This window comes from Lutzomyia longipalpis, chromosome 3 (genome assembly GCF_024334085.1).
Source record: "Lutzomyia longipalpis isolate SR_M1_2022 chromosome 3, ASM2433408v1".
Classification (NCBI taxonomy): domain Eukaryota; kingdom Metazoa; phylum Arthropoda; class Insecta; order Diptera; family Psychodidae; genus Lutzomyia; species Lutzomyia longipalpis.
The window spans coordinates 26748604-26773424 of record NC_074709.1 but is presented as its reverse complement, the minus strand read 5'-3'; the positions used below and the strand labels follow the sequence as shown (position 1 = coordinate 26773424).

Genomic DNA, 24821 nt, shown 5'->3' with positions numbered 1-24821 from the left:
AATTTTTTTGTCAAAGTCTTCTTCTAGGTAAAAGATTTTTAATTCTTTAAACTTACAAGCTTCCAGCGGGACGCCATTCCTCAGCCATTCAACTTTGAGCTTGGGATCTCCCACAGGGATGAGTCTAGCCTCAAAGTGAACTGCTTGATTCTCAGCAACACGATTGTCTTTCACGGGGAGCGTAAAGAGTGGAGCTTGACTCACAAATTCATCCTGAACACTCTGCCTCTGATATCTGGAAGTATCCTCGAGTTGACGGAGGTGCGTCAAGGCTCCTTCATGCTGGGATTCCATGTAGATTGCCTTGCGGGTGTGCACAATAGCAATGGCTGACGTTACAGCTTCACCCAGGGCATTAACAGCACGACATGTGTACGTGCCAGAATCCTCCGGAAGGCATCCCATAATGTCCAAAGCAACAAAGCCAAAATTGTTCGTCTCCGTGAAGCGTGATCCAGACTTAAGGGGGGTATTGTTGTGGTACCATTCAACCTTCATTGTTGGATCAGACACCGGGATGAGACGGCACTCAAAGTGAGCCCTCTGTCCCTCCTTAATCTCAACATTCTTCAGGGAAGTCGTGAAGATTGGCGCTTGTTTCGTGATCTCATCCACAACTTCCTGCCTGTGGTACCGCGATCTATCCTCCAAGTAGTGAATCTGCTCCAGGCCAGCCTCATTCTGTGATCCAGTCACAATCTGTTCACTTCCCCGGCAAATCAGGTTGCATTGCGTCTCATCTGACCCGACAAAGTTCACAGCACGGCACGTGTAGGTACCGGAATCCTCAGCAATGAGATCAATAACATCCAAGGCAACGTAGCCAAAGTCATGAATGGGCCGGAAGCGATGGCCCACAGTGATTGGCCGGCCATTCTTGTACCATTCAACCTTGAGATTGGGATCGGTGACGGGTTCGAGTTTGCACTCAAAGTGCGCATGTTGCCCCTCGCGCATTCCCTCCAAATTCTTGGGGCGTGTCAAGAAGCGCGGCTTAATGTTAACAATCTCATCGACATACTCGGAACGCTTGTACCGCGAGGAATCCTCGAGATATTGAATCTTCTCGAGCCCCTGAGGGTGTTGCGTGTCTAAGATTAGATCCTTCTTGGCGATCACGCGCACCGAGCACGATGTCACGGCCTCCCCGAGTTGATTGCGTGCTTGGCACGTGTACACCCCGGAATCCACGGCGTACACACCGAGTAGATCAAGGGCAACGTAGTCAAACTCATACGCCGGCCGGAAGCGATGGCCCGTCTTCACGGGCACCCCATTCACGAACCACTCCACGCGCATTGTGGGATCCCCCACGGGCTGCAGCCGACATTCGAGGTGCACATTCGTACCCTCAACCGTTTCAATGTTGTGCAGCGGGCGCGTGAATTGTGGCGCCTGCATGACTGTAATCTCCTCAGCAACCTGCTGCCGGCGCCGTGAGGCATCTTCAAGGGCTTGAATTTGCTCGAGAGACATCTCATTCTGCGTGTCGGCAATAATGTCACTGTGCCCAATTACACGCACGCACGCCGACGTGTGTGCCGTTCCGAGGTGATTAACAGCACGCACGGTGTACTCGCCAGAATCAAGGGAAGTTGCATGGATGATATCGAGTGCCACATATCCGAAGTCGTAGTAAGTACGGAAGCGTGAGCCAACGGTGATGGGGCGTCCATTGTGGAACCACTCCACGCGCATTGTTGGATCGCCCATGGGCTCAAGGCGGCACTCGAGATGCACGTTTTTTCCCTCGTGCACAGGTTGGGGGTCAGACAGCGGTGTCACGAAGACTGGCTTCGATTTGGAGATCTCCTCAATCTCGTACTGGGGCTCAATAAATTTTCCCTCCTCCATGCGTTGTGTCTTCTCATACGTGCCCCGGTGCATGCTGCTTGTGTCGATGCTAGAGCGAGCTGAAAGATTTGAAAGGAAAAGAAAAAGAAGAAAAGTTAATTTGAGAGAACTGAAACTCTGCCTGAAAGTTAATCTGATCAAGGCTAACAGACTAGTTTGACGATCAAAAAGTAAGTTCGGAGTATTGAAAGTTAGTTTAAAGTACAAAAAGTTAGTCCAGAGCATGAAAAGTTAGTCTACATTAAAAAAGAGTTAGTCATATATTTTTGCCTAAAATCAGTTTTTTGCATTTTCTGACTCTCCTGTTGATTTTAGAGCAAATCTGAATAGATTTTTGGGTCATCCCGTACCCGCAGGTTCGTCGATGAGCCTGATCGATATGTACCAAAGGGAAGTTTCAAATACGAAAAATAAGAATTTTCAATTTTTTCCTTGAAGTTTAGACATATTTTTGCCTAAAATCAGTTTTTTGCATTTTCTGACTCTCCTGTTGATTTTAGAGCAAATCTGAATAGATTTTTGGGTCATCCCGTACCCGCAGGTTCGTCGATGAGCCTGATCGATATGTACCAAAGGGAAGTTTCAAATACGAAAAATAAGAATTTTCAATTTTTTCCTTGAAGTTTAGACATATTTTTGACTGAAATCAGTTTTTTGCATTTTCTGGCTCTCCTGTTGATTTTAGAGCAAATCTGAATGGATTTTTGGGTCATCCCGTACCCGCAGGTTCGTCGATGAGCCTGATCGATATGTACCAAAGGGAAGTTTCAAATGCAAAAAATAAAAATTTTCAATTTTTCCCTTGAAGTTTAGACATATTTTTAACTGAAATCAGTTTTTTGCATTTTCTGGCTCTCCTGTTGATTTTAGAGCTCTCCTGAAAAGTAGCGTTTTTGAGTTAGGTTCATAATGAACTCACAAGGCGGTCTGGAGTACGAAAAATAATTCTAGACCACGAAAAGTAAGTCAGGAGTAAAAAAAATAAGCCTAGACTTTGAAAAGTTAGTCTAGACTTCAAAAAGTTAGTCTGAATTAGAAAAAGTTAGTCTGGACTTAGAAAACTTAGTCTGGAGAAGGTAAAGTTAGTTTAAAGTACAAGATGTAAAGTCTGAAGTATAAAAAGTTAGTCACGACTACGAAAAGTAAGTCCAGACCTCAGAAACTTATTCTGGACTGGTTCCTAAGCTCAGACCTAATAAACAGACAAACAAAAAAAAAAGAATTTAGCTTACTTTCAACAACCATAGTTCCTTGAAGTTGTGCTTCTCCTAACTTATTTCTCGCCACAACGGTGTACACGCCAGCATCTTCAGCACGAACTCCAACAATGTCAAGAGCAACGTAGCCAAAGTCATGATAGCTCTGAATACGATTTGCCGGCATAATTGGTTTGCCATTGTGGTACCACTCAACCGTCATGGACAAATCACTTTGGGGCTCAACACGAGCCTCAAAGTGAGCCCTCTGTCCCTCGAGAATCTTATTTGTTCCTTTGAGTGGCCCAAGGAAGCGTGGTGCTTGCTTCACACTCACATCCTCCTGCTCTGTACGCGTGTACCGTGATGTATCCTCCAAATGTTGGATCTTCTGCAGCCCACTCGGGTGTTGTGAATCATACAGAATATCCTTCTTTGTCACTACGCTCAAGTTGGCATTGGTGGTTGCCTGCCCAATGGCATTGTAGGCACGGCACGTGTACGTCCCGACATCGTGCACCGTGATCTGCTTTATGGTCAGAGCGACGTAGCCAAAGTTGAAGAAGGACGTTATGCGTGAACTAGCCTCAACAGGGCGTCCATTGCGGAGCCATTCAACGCGCAATGTTGGATCCCCAACGGGTTCCAGGCGAGCTTCAAAGTGGGCAAAGCCTCCTTCACGAATCTCCAGTTGATCCTTGATGGGTGTCTTGAATTCGGGTGCACGTGTACTCTCAGGCACTTCCTCGACGTACTTCTGATGTTGCTGCTGCTGATAGGCCTCCAACTGCTCCATACGTTCAATGTAGCGCTGCTGCTCCGGGATGCCCAAATCCGATGTAACGGTGCTCTTTGTGAGAACACGAATTGTGGACGTACTGATGGCCTCACCGAGTCGATTAACGGCACGAACGGTGTACGAACCAGCATCTTCAGCCCGTAGGTGCAAGATGTTGAGGGAGACGTAGCCGAAGTTGAAGATTGCAGTGATTCGCGAACTTGCCGTGATTGGGCGGCCATCCTTGTACCATTCCACGCGCATTGTTGGGTCACTAACGGGCGTGAGTTGAGCCTCAAAATGGGCATTTCTACCCTCTTCAATGTCACCCAAATTCACAAGAGGTTTAATGAAGACTGGCTTCTGATTTGTCAACTCTTCAATGCTCTCAGAGCGCTGATATTTGGAATAGTCTTCCAGCTGTTGGATCTGCTGCAGACTCTCCGGATGTTGCGTGCGTTGCTCAATTGATGCCCGTTGGACAACATTGAGCACAGCACGAGATTCTGCAACGCCTGTGGCACTTGTAACACGGCACACGTACTCTCCAGCATCATGTGCAGCCACACTAAGCATATCCAAGGCAATGAAGCCAAATTTGAACGTGTACGTTGCACGAGAACCTGCAAAACAGGCACAAAGTTTAGGAGTTTAAAAGGTTATTAAGGGATTGTTTGAATGAGAGCCTTACTGGCAGTTAGGGGCCTTCCATTGAGGAACCATTCGATGTACATGGTGGGATCGCCCACGGGTTCGATGCGTGCTTCAAAATGAATCTTTCCACCCTCAGTTTGTTGAACATCACGAAGGGGAACAATAAATTGCGGAGGTGGATACACACGATCAGCCTCTCCTGGTGCCAAGTGGGGTTTGGCACGCTCAACGTGTCGCAAGTAGATGATCTCAGGGCCAGGAGATGGTCTGTGAATGTTTTCAGTCAGGAAGTAACAAATCAACATCGTTCATTTAGTATTTGAAGATTTTTATTTTCTCGATTTTCTTGTAAAATTTTGGGAGCTCTTTTGGAATATTTTGAAAATTTTCCTAGCTTTCTATCTTTGAAAAACAGTTTTGAGGAAAAATTGGCAAATATTTGATCCAATGTTGAGCTCAATAAACAGAGGATTAATGATTTGCAAATAGAGGCAATGTTTGAGTAAAAATTTCATATTTTTTCATTAATTTTTGGGAATAATTGTGTTAAACATTGAGCCAATTAGCGGGCGGTTAAGAGCCAAGACAGACAATGTTTGGGCATGATTCCAACATTTAATTATTCAATTAGGTCTATAGAAACCAAAGAAAGAGCAAATTAAATGTTTAATCAAATACCTTTTCAACAAAATTGAGCCATAATTGAGTGTTATTTGAGAGAAAAATTTAATTAACCATTTTTAATTATGAAAAGTTAAGAGGGAAAGTTCTTAATATATTCAGCCCATAATTGGTCAAAGTTTGTGCCATTTTTGATCAAAAATTGAATTGAATACCTTCTTTTATGATTTCTTTAAACTATTTACAATATTTGGTTAATTCTTGACTTATAATTTGATGAATCAAGAATAAGGAATGGTGGTAAAAATTATAGTCAGTCTTCAGGAATCAATACGACAAAAACAATTAAATAAAAATTAAATTTTGATCTCTATAATAAACTTGTTAAATTAACACATTCAACCAATTATTTGAGCAATATTTGCACAATATTTAATCAATGGGTTAAATGCATGAATTCACAAATTATTTCAACAATATTTGACCAATATTTGACCAATATTTGTCCGAATTTTGACTTAAAATTAAATTGAATTTAATTCATGAATGATTTAGTAAATTATTCTAAATTTTTTTTAGAGTTTGATCATGTTTTATCTGCAGTATTTATTCAATCTTCAACTGAATGTTTGATAAAACTAATTTGTCTTCAAATGAGACAAAATTTGATCAAATATTGAACTACTTAAATGCTTCGAATGACTGAAGCAGAATTAAACCGTCTGCTTCATGTTAAAAATGATTACAAAAATTTACATAATTTCCTCTCAAACATTTGACACAATTGACCCATATTTGATTGGCTGCTATTTGCCTCAATTTCATTTAGTGGGTAAAGAACTACTGTGCAAAAAAAGTTTGAGAGTTTTGGCAAAAATTTATTTGAAAAGCAATTCGATCTTTAAAATATCAACGAAGATAATTCATTTTCCCCCCGACTAGAAAAGTCAGCGCCTCTAATTGAAAACACATTTCCTGCTCACAAGAAAAGTCATGAAAAGTAATTTTTCAATTGAGAAAAATACTCGCGCAAAAATCATTTCGAAAAGAGGCGCTAAAAGTGTGAGAGAGAAAATTTTGGCACTCTTCCAACGTCCCATTGTACATAAATATAATAAAGATAAATTATTTTCATGTGGATTTTAATACTTTTAAACATCGGACAGTGTCTGTGGCACAATTTACTCAAAGAGAAACAGAGAGAGAGAGAGTCTTGTTGTAAATTTTTCTTCACCGCTTCGCGCGCATTTTCTTCTACTTTACAGATATCTATGAAAAGTCCTCAACCCACGGCGGAAAACACACGAAAATGTCACGCATAGTTTTATTGCTTCACGTTTATAAATATTTTTGGGAGAAAATGTGATATTTTTGGGTGCTTCGTGTCTTATTTAATTGAATTTAATGTCTCTCGCTCCTCAAAGTTCGGGGCAGCAATAAAATTCTCAACATTTATGTGTGAGAGAAGGAAAAAAATGCAAATTTTGGCGCCTCGAAGCTTGTTTTCCCGAACAATCCAGCCTCTCTGAATTTTCTTTCTTTCTGAGGTCATCGGTTCAGTTTTCTACTTCAACACAAAATTAAATCTTTTCATTTTTCAATGTTCGGGAGTTTTTTTTTTCTTCTTGCCTTTTTCCTTTGAGAAAATCGCATGAAATCCACAACACGGTGCGGAACCATCTCACAGCCCAAAATATCTTTTCTCTCTCTAAATTTGCGGTCTGATCTCAAAAGTTTTCTTTGCCACATCGTAGGGAATTTTATTTAAAATAGCAAAATGTTAGTTTTTCATCTATTTCCAAATATTTTAATTCAAGAACTTGAGCAAAAATGTGAGAGATTTCCTTTTTTTTTAAAGTATTTTTGAATCAAAATTTAGAAGATTTTCCGAAGAATTTTCATTGAAGTCATACAAAAATTAAAATCTAGTTCAAAATGAAATAATTTGTAAAACTTTGCGAGGCAGAAGAAACTACAGAAAAGATACGAATTGAAATTAAAAGGAGGAAAATGGAGACATTTGAATGAGAAAACTATGCAAATTAATTCAAAAGTGAGACTGTAGTGAGTAGCGCCTTAGTCTAAATTTAATCATGAACTCCTACTTGCTCAACAATTTGACTCAAACTCATTTTTATGAAGAGAAAAATTTGTAATTTAGATCAAATATCAATTTTAAAATCTTCGAAGTATTGAAGAAAATTAATTAGCTTTAAAATTCTCAAATTCTTTTCCCAAAATTATTGCTTATTTAGGAGGAAAAATTAATTGATTTTTAATTACATAAATTCTCTTGAAAGAATAAAAAAAATTGGATTAAAAGGAGTTCATGCACTGGCCATGTAAAAACTTCCTCTATCGCAGAACAATTTTGAGTCATTTCATCTTGTAGAGAATTCACTTATTCATTTAATTCAAATATAAAATTAATTTGACTTGAAGGATAATTTTTAAAAAATCTATTGAAGTGAAATTTTAAAAAAATCTTTGAATTAAAATCGAATTGATTTTTAATTTTGAATTAAAACTTAACTAAATTTTCATTATTTGAACGTTAAAAAAATTTTATCTAATAAAATCAAACAAAAATATTTTTCTTAGAACTTTTTAGTGTTCTTAAGAATTTCCCAAAAATCTTACAATTTAAGAAATATTTTCCCGTAACAATTAATATTCCTTCAAAGATTAAAAAAAAATTCATCAAGAAAATTAAAGCTCAAGACAAAAAAAGCTCAATTTTTAAAAATTATCCGGAAATTATTTTTAAAAAAATTGAAAAATTATTTAATCAAAAAAATCAAAAAAAAACTCACTCGGGTTCGATGACTTTGGTGGGCCGCGGTAGGTGAAGACGTCTCTGCTCGGGGATTTCATCTTTGGGCACTTCAACGTAGAGTCTAGCTCGTGTTGCTGTCGATCCAGCCACATTCTGAGCCGTGCACTGATACCACCCGGAATCGGATGCTTTGGCACGGAGGATGTCCAGTGTTGTGGCGCCCCCCTCAATGCCCACCCGGATGTCCGGGCTAACGACAATTGGGGCTCCATCCTTCTGCCACGTAATTCGTGGTGTGGGTGTTCCCACGGCGCGTGCATTGAGCTGCACAGGCTCACCTTCGTGCACGCTGACCGTTGTGAAGCGCTCAACGAACTTTGGTGCTACGACTATTTCCTTCTCCAGCACATTCAGCCTCGCTTGGCATGCCACTTCGCCGGATTTATTGCGTGCCACGCACGAGACAACTCCAGCATCGCGTCGACTCACATTGATGATCATTAGTGAGTGATTGCCGGATTCATTCACGAGAATCTTGTGTGTTGCATCATCCCTAACTTGTTCGCCATTGATGAACCAGAGAACTTCGGGATAGGGGCGCCCGGTGACGCGGCAATCAAAGCGTGACATCTTTCCCTCACTCGTTTCGCGATCCTGGAAGGTGCGCACAAAAGCAGGGGCGAGAGCTTTGCCGGCTTCTGCGGCTTCGGCCATTGTATCGACGGGTTTTGGTTCAGCTGTGGTGGCACTCTCAGCTGCTGGCTCAATGGCCAGGACAGCTGATGACACCACAACTCCTTGGGTATTTTCAGCAAGGAGCGTGTAGTGTCCTGAATCAGCGTACGTGGCATTGCGTACACGCAGTGTTGCCTGTTGATTGCTGTAGGTCATCTCATACTTCTCCGATGCATAGATACGTTTCCCATTGCGGAACCACGTGAGTCGTGGCCTTGGGTTAGAGGCTACCTTGGCCGTGAAGACGGCATCTGAGCCCTCGATTAATTTCGAATTTCGTGGCTTTTGGGCAATCTGTGGCGGAGCTGCGGGTCCTCGTTCGAGTTGTGTGCACAACTGACTGTCCGCCTCGGAGACGTGACGTCGCGTGATGGATTCACGGAAGGACTGCTCGCGCAGTAAGCGATACTCAAAGGTGTCCACCTTGAAGTCCTCCTCAATGAGGGTGTAGTTGTTGTAGCCATTGCTGAAGTTCTGCTGCTGCTCATACCGCTGTGTCGACTGCGTACGCTGCCCCTGTGCATTCTGGGTGGATTCGTACGTCTGCGCGAATTCCTTGCGGTAGCCCTGAACTTGTGGCTGACCCTCGAATTGAATGAAAACCGAGCAAATAGCCTCACCGTAGTCATTCACGGCGAAGCACGTGTACTCCCCAATGTCTTCGGGACTGATTTGCCGGATGAGCAGGGAAACATCCCCAGTGCTCTCATTGTAGCTCATGCGGTACTTCTGGGACTCGAGAAGTGGTGCACCTTTTCGGGTCCAAGAAACACGCGGCATGGGATTTCCGCGGAGGCGTCCCTGGAAGAGGGCATCGCCACCCTGGGCAAATCTTGCATTTTGAAACACTTGCTCGAAAATCGGTTCGCGACGTCCCGTAGCGGGCACTGGCGCGTATGGTTTTGGCGCCACTTGCTGGTACTGCGTCGTTCGCTCATAGTGCTGCTGTTGCTGTTGCTGCTGCTGCTGCTGCTGGTAAACTTGTGGTTGTTGCTGTATAGCTTGTTGCTGCTGGGTTACTCCATGAACTGTGGAATTCAAATATTGATATGGGGTTGAAGGTAAAGCAGAAAATATGATATGATTTAATAGGGATTAAAATCGATTCAAAAGAGCGAAGAAATCGAAGCTAAAATTCATAAATTCATTGAATTTCCAAAATAAAGTAAAAATGTTGAAAATCTTACTGAAAAATTCATCAATTTAATGTTAAAACTTCATTAAATCAATGATTTTATTATTCGAATCTGTCGTAAGAAAATTTTTCATTTTAAAAATATTAATAAGAAGACAAAATTAATTATTTTTGGCTATTTTGTCGATGTGTAAGATGGAAGTATTCTTTTTATGTTTGAAAATAGTATTTTATGTATGTTTATATGCTCTAATCCAGATCATTCAACGGCGATCGAAGTCGTCAAAAAAAAAGAATTTTTAAAAATCTGGATTTAATTAAATTTAGAAAGGTTTACAGCTAAAAACGTTCAGATTTTTAAAATTTAATTTTCTAATACAAAATGAATAGAGCTTAATGTTAACACTTTCACATCTTTGAAGCCATTAAGTGACCCAAAGATAAAAATTTGTTTTAAAAATCCTTTAATATTCGTTTCAAAGAGAATTTTTTTATTCTACATGTGGATTACAACACATCGAAAAAAAATTAATCAAAATCATCTCAATGTTTTCCTTAATTTCTTTAATTATTTTTCTTCTCTTGTATAAAGTTTATTTCATTTTTTTTTGTTTAAATGAAAGAAAAGCAAAATTGTCAAAGAACTTCAAAAGAAAAAGTTATTTTACTCTCTTTATTCATTGAGAATTGCTCATTAGGTGTCGCCACTTTTTTGAACTCAGCCCTCTGGCGGGAAAATTTTAAGAATTCTAATTAAAACCTTTAAAAAAATCCTCCAAATTCAGCAAAACTTCCCACAAAAAGAAATATTTTTTTTCTTACGCAAAATTGCATTCCTTCATTTAAAAGAAATTAATTTCTATTGAAAAGAATTTTCCAAGGATTTTCTAGAAAACCACGTCATTTTCTCGGTGGTTTCCCACACAATTCTCCTTCTGAAATACCAAGCAATATTCCACGGCTTCTCGAGAGACTGTGGAGTTTTGTTGTTGTGTATCGAATTGGGTGGAATAAGTAAAAGAAAAAAGAGGCGTGAGAGTGTGAAAATAGCCAACATGAAGACGAAAAAAAAATGTTGAAGAGCAAAAATATTTTCTCGATGAATCTCTCTCGCAGAAATATGCATAAAGTGAAGAAGGATGTGAAAAAGAGATGTTCAAGAGATTCTTGGCACAAATCCACATTCTAGGTGGCTATTTTTAACCTATTTCACCATTGAGATCACATTACGCGGAACCTTTTTAGGAGCACCCAGCTCAGTCGTAATCCAAACTTCGTTGACTTCACACTGAATTTCACACAAAAAGTGTCCTTTTTTCTCACTTTAAATTCGAGAAATCCTCCAGAAAATGCATCCTGAACGATTAAGAATCATTTTGGGTGTCTCCTGATCCCTGAATGATCAAAATCGGATCATTTTCTGCGGAGATTTTGAATTTAAACGAATTTTTCGAGAGAGGGATATTTCAAATTGTCCATCAGAGTCCTTTTTTTGCACTAAAGCTAGCCAGGATATCACGAAAAGATCACAGATTTTCACTCCACAAACACATCTGAGAGTCCTTTGAGGGATTTTCCCCTTGAAAAATCATTTTTCACGAAACTGATCGTTACGTAACGATCCCAAAAAGTTCGGAAAAATCACAAAAATTCAATTTTTCCCACAAAAATCAACGGTTTTCACGGGGAATTTCACAAGAAACCTCCTTTTCTTGCACTCTTGCGGATTTCTTGGTGCTTTTGAGCACACTGATGGCACATTAATTGCATTTTTATGACCATATAATCACCAAAAATTCACTTTTGCCACAAAAATGGTAAAAAAGAGCATTTTAGCTGACCAGATTGGGCTTCTTTTCTCACTTTTTTTTGCACACATTCGATGAGAGGGAGACACAGAGTTGAGGAGAAGAAAGTAATGATGGTTCCATATAAAGAAAAATCCACTTTTTGTCACAAGAAATCGCACGGTGTTGTTGCTAAAATGCACCTTTTTGCACGAGCTCTCCCCTCAATCGATGGCGCAATATTTAATATTCAATGCAAATCCACACCATAAATGGGTAGAGCCAGTCTCTCGATTTGGCACAAATTAAATGGCTCAATGCACATTGAAAGAGATTTAATGTTGCGCACAGAAAAATCACTTAAATTTAATTCTACACTGATGGACAACTTTTTTTTTCTCGAACGAAGGCACTTTTTGTGTGAATTTTCCGTTGGATTACGACTGATGGAATGCGAGGAAAATGCATTGGAATCCTTTTGAGGAAGAGAAAAAGGATGCAGACCTCTCTGCTGAGTCGTAAACTGCTGACGGCTCACAGTATGTTCAGTACGGCTAATCCTTTGCTGAGAAATCTGCTGCTCATACTGCTGCTGCTGCAAACTCACAATTTGTTGCGATTGTTGAGTTTGCTGCTGGAGCTGGTATGGATTTGAATTTTGTCGCTGCATTGTGAATTTTTAATCTTCACAATTTCTTTTTACAGAGAATTGCACAAGAAATCCACTTTTTCTCAATTCTTCACGAACTTTTTTATTCTTCTTATTGCTTTTTTTTGGCTTTTTCACACACAAAATTATTATTAAACGAAAAATCGCTCTAAATTCCACAGAACGATTAATTTTTCACGTGAAAACTGCCTTTATAGACTTTTCGTCGATTAAATTTAAATAAATCACTATAGAGATAAATATTATAATTTTTCACTAAAAAATAAATAAACTTTGATAAATATGCACAAAAAAAGAACTAAAGAAGTAAAAACCAAACAATATTTTTAATTCAACAAATCCTCTTTGCTTCCTCCTTTCGGTTTAAAATTTTAATCCTTTTGGGTGAAAACTGATTTGAAAAAATCCCAAGTGTGGAAAATTTTCAAAGTCCCCACGACTAAGTCTTCACTAGCACACAAAGTTTTTCTTTGCCACTTTTCTTCTTGCCACTTGTAGGCACTTCCACAGCTAGCAGAGAACTCAAGTCATCCCGCGAGACTAAAACTTCAAGACGTCTTTCGTATTTGAGTAGTGAGCGAAGAGTGATCATCTCGCGATCGTGCAGAGCTGTTGAATGCCTCTGATTCGAGGAAAACCCAATTTTCTGGTGGGGGAAATTTTCACTGTCCCAAAATAACTTTTTGCACAAATTTTTAGAACTTTCACGGAAATTCTATCCAAAGTACATACCTGTACTCGGCTACGGAATTTATTTATAAATTTCCCGATGGGAGCACGATTGGCACATGCCGAATGCAGCCGAAGCATCAAATTTGGCACTTCGGCTGCCTTCGGGTGTTTGTAAACAACTTTTACTGATAAGACGCCGTCTTATCAGTACTTTCTCTCCTCAATTTCAGCTACATTTCTTGAGATTTTTCAGAAATTCCAACGAATTTGTATTCTTATTTGCTTAAAGAACATTTTCTGTTAATTTGAAAAATTCGAGGTTAGCGTCCTTTTTGCCTAAAAGTCCTTGAAACGGACTCAGGAGGCAATTTGCAGTGAAACCTGCCCTATTTTTGTTTTTTAAGAGTGATAGCTTAGGAATTAGTCAGCATAGTGCTTTCTCCTTAATCTGTAAAGGATAAAAGGATATTTTTGACACAGATCCCTCGTTTAATTGCTCAAGAATTCATTTTAGAAGTTTCTAAATCAATATTTTAAAGTTTTGACGGTTTTTGAGTCATTTTTGCATTTTCATTTTCATGTTTTTGCAAATATCCTTTGAAAGGATATCTCGAGAAGAATTCTACTATTTTTCCCAAAATCCTTGAACATAATGGGATCGATCCTCATCAAAAATTCCACTCTAGGACGACTTAAGGATAAATGTCCTTAAGCCTTTTCGAATTCAAAATAACACAGAAATGTTCTAAATAATTAAAGGAATAATTTCCAATAATTTTTTATTTTAGTGTAGAAGAAAAATTCCGAGATAATGAGCAAAATAGTTAACAGCTTGGCAAGGACTTTGGGATAATTTACCCAAGGATCCAATCTTTGGATGTTTAGAAAGACATTCCAGTGGTTCTTGAAGTAATATTTTGCATTTTTTATGGAAATTTTGAACAATTTAGATTTTTGCATTTCATGTTTTTGCCCAAATCTTCGTCCTTGAAAGGAAAATTCAAATTTATGAATTTTTCCTGGAATCCTTAATCAAAATGGCACCGATCCTCATCAAAGAAATTTCTCTAGGACACCATCAGGACGAGGGTCCTTCGGGAATTTTCACTTAAAAATAGCAAGGATTAATTAAGAATTGAGTAAGAAATTAATCCTGGTTATTATTTTTGAAAGTCTTTTGGAAGTTTAAGGAATATTAAACGTCAAATGTTTAACTTTCTGAGGAGCTTTCAATGAATTTCCCGTGAGTTTTCCATTAGAAAAAGGCTTCGAAAAAAATTCTTAAAAATCTCTTAAGTAATTCCCTTAAATTTTTAACGAAAAATCATTCCTTTTTCAACTAAAAATTAATATTTGTATTAAAGAATTTTCCATAAAAAATCAATAAAACATTTCAATGAGAGAAGTTCCTTAAAAATGAGACTCTTAGAACCCTTAGGACACAAATACATCTGCCCCAGATGTTCGAAAAGAATCAAAAACTTCTCCAAACGTCGCGGTCAATGGCTCTGAGGAAGGTCAGTGCGAGTAATTAGTCCACGAGACTTGTGTTTGCAATTGAAATAGCAACGAGAACAATCATGTCCCAATTTTCCAATTTATCGATTTTTTCTTCTTTTCAAATGGACAAAAAGACAATTTTTCTGCGGCTTTTCGGCGCCCTAATCGTTAATTTGACCCACAAAAAAATGAGAAAGATGAAAATTAAACAGAAGAAACTAAACTAAACGACTTATATTCGTTGTATCGCTGCTTGTGGCTAAAATAAACAATCAGCTGAGAATCTCATATATTGGCAAAGATAAATAAATATATAAATGTTACCCGCGATATAACTATATGAAAATTTGTATGGCGACGAATGAAGGTCAGTGGCAATTGAAATGGAAAGATGCTTGAGTGAAAATTGGTTAATGCCGTCTCGATCAGTCATTTTAATTGAAAAAATGAAAAACTTTCAGTGAATGACACAATCATATTTCCCAGCAAATGGGACAAATTATATTTTTGCAAGTGAAGAGTCACTGAAATGCGCCAATGTGAAGCAATATTGCGTGAATAATCACGCCCTGTCAGCAGTTTAATTTAATTCCTCGACTGATAGGCAAAACACGCGGGAGTTGTTTCAAAAAGCCCGCGCTTTGTGGAGATAAATTTAGAATAATAAATTTTAGGGAGTTGATTGGGATGTTCTGGGCATTTTGCAGCGTTTAAAGAAGTTCAGAAAATTTTATTTTATTAACTTGACGATTTAGGATGAAAAATATATATTCTTGCAGTTTTTGACAGTTACTTCAGCGAGGTTAAATTGTGGATTTTAAGGTTATTTGTTTTTTTATGTCCTTTTGATCCTTTCTTATTCAATTTTTGGAGATTATCTTTCAAAAATAAGCATGAAATCTAGTTATTTTAACATAAAAGAATTGATTAGTCGGAATAACGAATTTTCTAGCAGTACTTGACACAAACTTCAGTGAAGTCAATTTGAAGGAATTTTGAAAAAGTGAATTCTCTTTAACGACATGTCTTGTAGTTGGATATTTAAATCCCTTAGAAGCGCTTTAGTTGCTCAATTGTAAAATCTTTAATGAAAAATTCTGTAAGAGAAATCTGCTAGAAATTGGTGGTTCTTATCATTTTTAGTTATTCTTTTGAGAACTACTAGACGCATTAATACATCCAACTGATACCTGAAATTTTGTAAGCCACAGCGTCTAAATACGTAAGAACTACAAAATTCTAACAGTTTTCTTTACTAAGATGTCAAGTAGTCATTAAAGGATAAAGCAAGCCTATAGATTTTCAAACAGTTTACCGGATATAAAAATTATAATAAAAAAATTCATCTAAAAACTTCTGAATTTTAGCCCCAAGAACTTTTCAAATAACCCCCGTACTAAACAAAATGAACCCAGTGTCTCTCGTCAAACATAATTTGCGGAATTTCATTGAAAGTGTACTTTAAAACCGCATCCTGTGGCAAGAGAAATGAGGAAAAGGCCATAATTTTTGCCTTTCAAACAAATCCCAGACAACAAATAAATTCTAAAGAATTTTCTTGTCTTTTGGGTGAAAGTTTCAAGTGTTTGAGAAAGTTTTTCTTGTTGATTTCTTAACGTGCTTCTTGTTAGAATTTTCTTTAGAAGGAATTCTCTGTAAATATTCTTTTGAGATTCTACTAAAAAGAGATTAAATATCTCGAAAATTTTAAAAGATATTAAGTTAACCGTGCTTAGAATTTTGTCTTGAATTCGCCTGGAAGCTTCTTAAATTCTTTTCTTGAGTTTTTAAATTATTATTCTTTAAATAATTCCTTTAACCCTCTCTTAGCTCTTAATTCAGCTAATTTCAGTGCTCAACCGACTCCAATAAAATGAATTTTCTTTCGGGAAGCGAAAAAAAATCTCAACTGACGATCATTTCGCACCATCTTGAAGCTATCAAAATGCCAAAAATTCTAAATACCTCCTCCATACACCTACAGCCACTCGCATGGCTTGATGATAAATTTTGAGGAATTCGCGGTAGGAGTTTGTTTAACTAAATCCGTGCAAAAATGTCTGTTTTTTCGGTTTTTTCACAATTTTTCTTCTCTCTGCTCTTAAAAATCTCACCACATTGAATCTCATCTCTCTTACCTGCGTCTGAGGGCGTTGCCGGTGAAAGGAGACTCTCCACGACGTTCTCCCATTTCTCCATGAGTTCTGCCGGACTATTTCTGTCGTGATTCCTACCAAGTGGGTGCTGCGTGAATTCAACAATGTACTGCGTATGATTGAATTTTGGGGAATCTGCAAAGAATCACATTGCGAATGGGATTTAGCAAAGCATCTCACTCCTTCTCTGTCTCTTTTAAAATGGGATCAAATGGCGCACTTTTCCTCTTCTTCAACTACTCTGTTGATGCTGACTAAAATCCACCCACATGGCGCATGAAAAATTGTTTTAGCAGCGCGTTTTGTGTTTTAATTTTGGAAAATTGGACAATAAACAAATCTTCGTTTTTTTTTCTTTCCTCAAAATGAGGATGTTGATGTTTTTCTTTCAGGACATTTCGCATTCTTTTAGCACATTCTCTCTCTCTTCTATTTATAAGCAAAAAAATGTTTGACAAATTCTTGCAAAATCTCTCAAAAATTTTCATTGAAAGACAAAAAAATTCTTCATGAGTTTTTCCAATGAAAATGGAAAGCAATTCGTGGAATTTTTATATATAGAGCGACATGTGTCATTCATCAGAATAAACATTAATAAATTTTGCTTAAGTTCCTCCGGGAGATTTTACAATAAACACATCAAAATTTGAAATGCGCCATCACTGTGAGGACCTTGAAGAATTTTCCAAATGGCAAAATGAGCTTGTTTTTGCAGGAAAAAGTCACAAAATCTCTCAGCATGAATTTTGGCACAAATTTGTGCAAAATTAATTGGCAATTTCACACAAGAACTTCAAATTTGCGCTCTTTTGCTCTACATTCACGCATTTCACCGTACATACTTCCGCCAATAAATGCTCAATTAAACTGTACGACAAGTTTTTGATTGAGAGAATTCTTTTATTCAATTGGAAAGTATTTAAGTGGGTCCTAAACTCTCACCAAAATTGCAAGAATGTTTGGACAGTCATTGAAAATTTTCTGGCAAAGCCAAAATTGCTAGAAGATCTTGAAAAATTATTAAAATTTATATTGTCTAATTTGCTTGAAGATTTTTCAAACTTCTTTTTCTTTAATTCAAATAAAAACTTTAATATCACGGATACTGAAAGAGATCATTAAAATTCTTCTTTGGAAAATTTAAATTTTTGAAGAATTTACAAAAAAAAAATTGAAAAGAATCTTTCATTAAGAACATAATAAGATTCAAGACGTTTAAAAGCCTTGCTGAAAGCTTCTTTTAATAAAAATTTTGCTGTTCAGTGTATATTTTCTATTGCAAATCAAAATGAAGCGCATTGCCCTGTTGATTGATGATTTAATGATCTCTGACGAGACAGAGCTAAAGTCTTCTCATACCCAATTGGTTCAAGTTAAAATATTTTCAAAATAATACGACAAACATGATGAATTACTTGCAAATTGAATCTGATCTCTCGTATTGCTCGATTGATTGCGAGGAATGTTGATGATTGATTTTTTTCAGCTTCGCATCTACTTCAATTTATTATGCACGACAAGCTTGGAAATGTCCTACAAACATCCCAAAAGAAAAAACTTGTTGAGTGATTTTCATTTTCAATTTCCCATTTTCCTCTCAATGAGAAAGAAAAGTAGAGAAGAAAACCTCTCAAGAGGTGAGCGTGAAATTCCTGCGCAACGAAAGATCAGAGAATTTTCTCGCGGTGATCGTTCCACGCGAAAATAGTTTAATGGCGGAGAAAAATTTCTCCTTCTTCCCATTCTATTCTTAATTTTATTTATCATGCGAAAATACAAAAATTATCCCTCTTAAATCTTCTATTTTATTTTCATTTTCATTTTTTCTTTATTTATTTGCGGGTGCTTCGGAAAGAAAATATTATTTGTCATGTGAAATATGCGTTTGTTGGGAAAATTTTCAAACTTTCTCCCATTTATCTTATCTTTGAGAACTTTTCTTCATAACCTCCACAAACACACGAAAATCTTTCAGCGATTAAATGTGACGTTAATGCTTTGAAAATTCTCTCAGATTAATCTCAATTGAAGAAGATTGTTGAACTTTTATGCTAAACTGACCTAAGAATAACTTTTAGGCGCGGGTTCAGTAACATCTTCATATTAAACATAAATTATTAACGCATTTACTGGCTTACTATTCAGCGGTAAATCGCTTAGATTAATCCTTTTTGAGGTTTTTGAGCGACAGTTAAACCTCAAGGAGCCAACAATATTAATTCTTGCAATGCAGAAAAACGTCTTGAAGATTAAACAACAACAAAAAGTTCCGTAGCTTTCAGTTTAAATTTAAAACGATTTAACTTTAAACCGTCGCTAAAATATGTTTAATCCGTGTAATCTGAGCAACAATTACCAATTGAATCGTAAAATAAACCTCAAAAACTATTAATTTGTGAAAATTTCCCAACAAAACTACAAAGTATTTCTCATACAAGAGGGAAATATCGCTATGAGGATACTTTAGCAGTTTGCCAAAAAGTGATCTTTAGTTCAAGGCACAAATAAATAATTTGATCCCTCTTTAAAAGTTAATTGCACAAGCAATGCTGAGCCTGAAGTGGATGAATTAATTAGCAAGAGAGAATTTTATGCTAAAACTACTCACAGTGCCAAAAAAACACGCGTAAAAATCCTTCTCAAAGAGCGATCTTCGCAACAAGAAGAAAAAAGTGAACTAAACAGCAGAAACTTCCCCTATTGAATGAGGATCATACGATCTTCCTAACGCTCGCGGTGAGATCACTCCGTGGAGGCGTTGCGCGCGGACTTTGTCACTCTGTGAGCCAGGCATTATTCATGTTCCTCCCGTTGGATTTTTTGGATCGTTTCCCAGGTGAATAATATCATGGTGGGAATTATTTATATCTTTCCTCCTCACTAGACATTGTTTCAACATGAGAAGGATCTTTTTGGCACCACGCGCCAAAATGGATCTCTCACCCGCTCTTCCTCTCTCACACAAAGCTCTGACTAACATGGCTGATTAATGTTGCATTCGTCAATCGATAGTGATGTTAAAAACGGATTATAAACTACGTGTAAAGTATAGAAATAGATTTAGAGAAGCCCAAAAAATCTCACGATTGACATGTCCGTAAATACTTTTGGGAATGAAAAAAAAAAACAGACAAATCGCTCCCTAAAAATAAATGTGTGCCAAGAGAGCGAGAAGAAGAGATGTTTTGGTTTTTATTCACAAAAATCTTTGGCACAAACTCCCCTCATTGATCACAGCTGACTTTTTAGAAGATCCCCCAAAGCGCATGCGATCCCCTTTGCAACGATCACACGCTTTTCCCCATCCCGAATACAGCCGAACCGCCCATTCGTGAAGGGGAAGGCCGAAGAATTTTTGATCACACGATCACCCTACGATCTCACCCGAATGCTCCTCATGTTGTCAACCATGATGGCGTCTTGGCACGCGGTGGGTAAACAACAATGGTTGCCATCGCGACAATGTTTTTATTTTGGCTGAAATCGTAAATATTTTGATGAAAGAAAAAGAAATTGACTCAATGCCAAGATTTTCAATACATTAATCTTTATTAAACAACAATTTATGCATGTGTTGTCAAATTGAAAATACAGAGTATGTCAGACATACAAAGCTATTAGCAAATTGAATACAGAAGAGTTTTACTCATAGCAGGTGCTATTTGCAATAAAAAAAATGACACGAGTTCTGACAGATCCTATTTGACAGATAATTTCTTGACTGATCTTCGAAAGCTTTTCTTTTGAAATATGTTCTCTTGAAGAAATTTTATTAAGAAAGTTGTTAAAATCTTTTTTTTTTTTCAAAGTTCTTTCTTGACAGATATTTTTCAATTTTGTCAAACATTTTAAATCATTTTTATGCAAATAGTATCCCTTATAACGAAAAAGACAGAGGTTTGCAGTATACCAGTATTCTGTAGTTTCGTTTAACAAACATATATTCAATCAATGAAAAGAAGCATATTTTCTATCGCTTCTTTTTCTTTTTATTTCTCTCAGTGTTTGTAAAAGAATTTTTCAAAGTTTTCAGTTCTCTTATGAGTCATCATTCTATGTTTGATTGATTTAGAAAATTCTCTTTTTTGATGAATCAAGAACAAAATATTTCAAGAAATACACTAAAACTGAGAAATTGAAATCTCTATTAAAGCGAATTAAAATCTTTATTAAATGAGCTTGAAAATTAAAAAAAAATCCGTTCAAGAAATGAAAGCTTTAGAATATTCTTGTTCGTTAAATGAAACAATTTAAATAAGATCTGAATGCTAACCTCTGCCATTTTTTTTCCTTAAAATTAATCAAAAAAAAAAAAAAAGGCAAGTTTCTAAATCATTTCCTGACTCCCCATTTATTCCCTGGAACAAGTAGGTCAGCACTTGTGGTTACAGAGCCTAGCTGATTGCTCGCTGTACAGGAGTATGTCCCAGCGTCCTCTAAAAAATTAAATAAATTATTGAAATTTTAATTTGAGCTCAAAAAATGTCAAAAGCGCATTCAAAAATGTCTTGTGGCCAAAAGTTCTCAATTTTTAATTAATTTTTCCTTTTACCTGTAAATGCATGAGGAATTGTGAGACGACAAACTCCATTTCGATACTCAATGTGATGCTTTAGGCTCCTCCCAATCATAACGCCATTCCTACACCAAATCACTTCCGGATGAGGATCACTCTGAACAATACATTCAAATCTCGCTGTTTGTCCCGCCACCACAGCTATATCCTTCAAAGGCTGCACACAAAAAGGAATTTTTAAAGTATTTTTCCTACAATAAAATTGATCTGCAGACTCACCGTAATTATTGCTGGTGGCTTCTTCGGTTTATCTTCCTTGGAAAAATTCACGGGGGTCTGAATTCTCTGTCCAACAGATCGTTGATCTAAAAAGATTCGTTTTTTGGCTTCTTTTAATGAGAAATTTATTAAACTTTATGGGATTTTTTTTCTTTGAAAAAGTTAAGTTAATGTGAGAGAATGAATTGAATTACTTACATTGAGAGACATGATGCATGCAAATGAATCCATGAGTAATGTTTGTGTGATGTTCAGGACAACAACAATAACATAAAACAACAAAATAAAAAAAAAACACTCGAGAAAAGAAAAACGAAATGAAAATGCACGCGAATCGTGTTAAAAATGGTTAAATAAAAAACGATAAAATAAGATTTAAAGAAAAAATGTCAAGCAAAGAATTTTCTTTTTCATGGGAGTGGGTGACAAACAACACACAACACACAGATAGAATCTACCTCCTCTGCCATCGATGTTTTGCTGGTGAAGCTCATCGATATTGATGCTAATGGGCAGACTGTAGCGCTTATTGGGACCCCACTGATCCGATGTTGTGCCATTCGTGGCAGGCTTGTGCGTACGCTCATGCAGAACGGGCAGCTCAATGTCCCCTGATCGCTGTTGCGCCTGAACCTGCATGTGGGGTCGCCCAGCGCTACTGCCACCAATGAATTTTTTACCTTCACCCGGAAATAGGATCCCGAACTCATACCCAAAATCATATTTGAAATAAATCAGGCCAGTATCGGGGTCAATGTGTTTCGTTCCTTGAACATTTACAATAAAGTTCTGTGTCAGCATGTTTCGCTTTGTTTCAATCAAATGGGAAAAGGCAACATGATGGTTTTATGGTTATAAAGTCGTTAAGTTTCGTTTTTTGTTTGTTTGGTAGCAGGTAAGCTTATATTAGAGAATCTTAAACCTTTGTATTCTGTAGAGCATTGAACTAAATTTTCTGAATTATATTTTAAAATTTCTCTTGAAAAATCCGTCCAATTGCTACGAAAAAAATTGGCCAATTTCTTCCAGCACCTGATGAAGGGTCAACAATTCATTCAAAACGTCGTTGTATGTACTGTACAGTTTACGAAATCAGTTTTAAAACAGAGAAAAAACTAATTAATTTAACTGAAAATTACTTTAAAAAATGAATATTTTTTAATCAAAAATGCTGTTAGAGATTTTCCAAAAAAAAGTAAGTCACTCCCCCAAATTGATTTTCTTTCAAAATTCGTTAAACTCTTGATAAAACATACATATGCGTCAATGCTTCAATGCTTCTTTCGATTAACTGTTACTGTTTTCAAGATTAAAGATCATAACTCGAAGCCCTCAAGCGCTTCAAGCATTTGCTTTATACATTAACAACGTACTATAAAAGTTAGATACAATAGGGGCGTGGCTTTTGCATTTTGAATGGTTTCTTTTCTATTGACTTTTTTCGTTTATTTTCAAGCTTTTCTTGAATGTTTAATGAGACTTTAAGAACTTTTTCTATCAATTTTTTGTATCTTTTAATAAAATCATGTCTCGCGAATAAAAATCAATAGCCTCCTTTCATCATCCGAAACTTAAAAACAGAAAAATTGATTTTAAAATAAACCCTCAAAAATAAACCTAAATCAAAGCTTCTCTTCCTTTTCATCTTTAGCTCTGTATCCTGCTACCAACAACCACACCCAAATGAGTTTCCTTTAGTTTAATTTTAATTTAAAAAAAAAAACGAAATGAAGGTAAAAAGGTAAAAAGAAAAATAAAATCAAACTTAAAAAGGCTTTTAAAATTTTCCAAAATAAAACCCAAAACGTCGCAATCAAAAGAAGATGGAAAAGCAAACGAAGTTCTCATGGGACTTACCATACTGTGAGATTCTGGACTCTTCCCTGTAGGCTTGTGGTTCATTTCCGGTGCTCGTTGCTTTCTTGAGAATTGGTTTTTGCGGTTGTTTCAGGTCGGATGCGATGTCTCGCATAAACTGCGTTGCTTTCGTCTTAATGCTGCTCCCGAGATCACGCATTTGATGTTGAGCATACGCCTGAATGGGTTGCTGATGACGAATGCTGGTGTCATCCTGTGTCATCTTCGTCGTCACATACTGATGCACCCTCTTTGTAGCATAGCGATCGAGTGTTTGCGTCCTGTAGTCCTTTGTTGGGGTCAAGCTGGGTGAGAGTTGCGGCATCAAGGGGCCTTGTCTGTCAAATTCCATCGGTGTTAGCACCCTCTCAGCTGGGTAGGAGCGTGGACAGCTAGCTGATCGTGTTGGCTGTGGCGGAGCAACTCTGCGGTAGTGTGGCTCATCCCCATCGAGAGGATTAGGGGTCCACACCGGACGAATTCGTGCTGCATCCACTTCACTCTCGTAATCACTCTCCCGGAAGTCTCCCTTCACGAAACGCGTTGGTGTGGGTGGAAGGGAGACACGAGGACGTGGAGAGGTGTCCCCATTTGTTGGTGGAGCATACGGGAAGGGTTCAAGTTCGCTCTTCTTCTGCCCACCATCGAACTTGATTACCCTCGTTGTTTGATTCATATTCACCACACGATGGCTGGTTTCCGTGTGCTCCCGCATGTGCATCGTGTTGCTGGTTTCCGTTGCAATCGTATTGTGAACTGGAGTACCTAAAATCAAGCAGAAAGCCCTCCTAAATAAAGAAGATTTTCTCTTAAAATCTCTTGACTCACCTGCAGTTGCTGTAAAGTATCTCGTTGATGTAACTGGCGTTGGTTTGTGCACAAACGGCTGCTGATGATGTTGCTGCTGCTGTTGCCGCGTTGAGTGGCTGTAGCTTGTCTCCGTGATGCGATTAATCTTCTCAATGGGCTCAAATTTGGGACGTGGTGGTCCATCACTCGGACGTGGTTTGCGATCGAATTCAGAGGGAGGCGTGGGCGAACGATGCCCATCAGAGACACCCGATCGACGACCCGTGGGCGTCAAAACAGGCCGCACAGGACGATATTGGGGCTCCGAATCAGAGTCCGTGGGACGCCAAATGGGTACAATGCGTCCCTCGTAGTCGCTCTCGTAGTCACTCTCGCGAAATTCACCTTTAATGAATTTCGAAGGACTAGGCGGTGGTGGTATCCGCGGGCGCTTCGCTTGCGGTGGATCCACCGTGTACGGCAATGGTTCTAATTGATGATCATCCAAGTACTTGTACTGCGTCGTTGTCACTGAGATATTCTTTATCAGTGACGCCGTTGAGTATTCCTGCAAGCCAAATTGAAAGCCTCCAATAAAAATTCCATTTTATTGCTGCAGAATTGACCCAAAATTGCCCCAAAAAAAGAATCACAAACATGCATTAAAATGTCACACACAAAATAAAAACGTTGGGCTCTCATTAAAATTCTCACGATACAAATTCCCAAAGAAGAGGCAAAAATAGCTCTCACTGTGCCAATAATAAATTCCTGAGACCACGCAAGTTCATGACTTTTTGCCAAATTGCGCTATGAATTTTCGCACAAATTGATGACCCCGAAAAG

The 24821-nt window shown here is 37.8% G+C and overlaps 1 protein-coding gene across 32 annotated transcripts in view; it reads right to left on the bottom strand.

The window, feature by feature from the left end:
* The window catches only part of LOC129793468 (titin), a 165947-nt gene that overhangs the window by 101614 nt on the left and 39512 nt on the right, over positions 1-24821 (bottom strand). For 30 of the 32 annotated variants that reach the window (XM_055833524.1, XM_055833529.1, XM_055833532.1 and 27 more), the window contains 7 exons: positions 24015-24543; positions 23187-23951; positions 16517-16669; positions 7917-9642; positions 4520-4749; positions 3087-4451; positions 57-1913 (listed from right to left, as the gene is read on the bottom strand). In XM_055833524.1, the coding sequence (XP_055689499.1) occupies positions 57-1913; positions 3087-4451; positions 4520-4749; positions 7917-9642; positions 16517-16669; positions 23187-23951; positions 24015-24543 (6625 nt within the window). Of the gene's footprint in view, positions 1-56; positions 1914-3086; positions 4452-4519; positions 4750-7916; positions 9643-12040; positions 12793-16516; positions 16670-23186; positions 23952-24014; positions 24544-24821 lie in introns of those variants that run through there. The other 2 variants (XM_055833519.1, XM_055833537.1) reach the window with 2 other exon arrangements.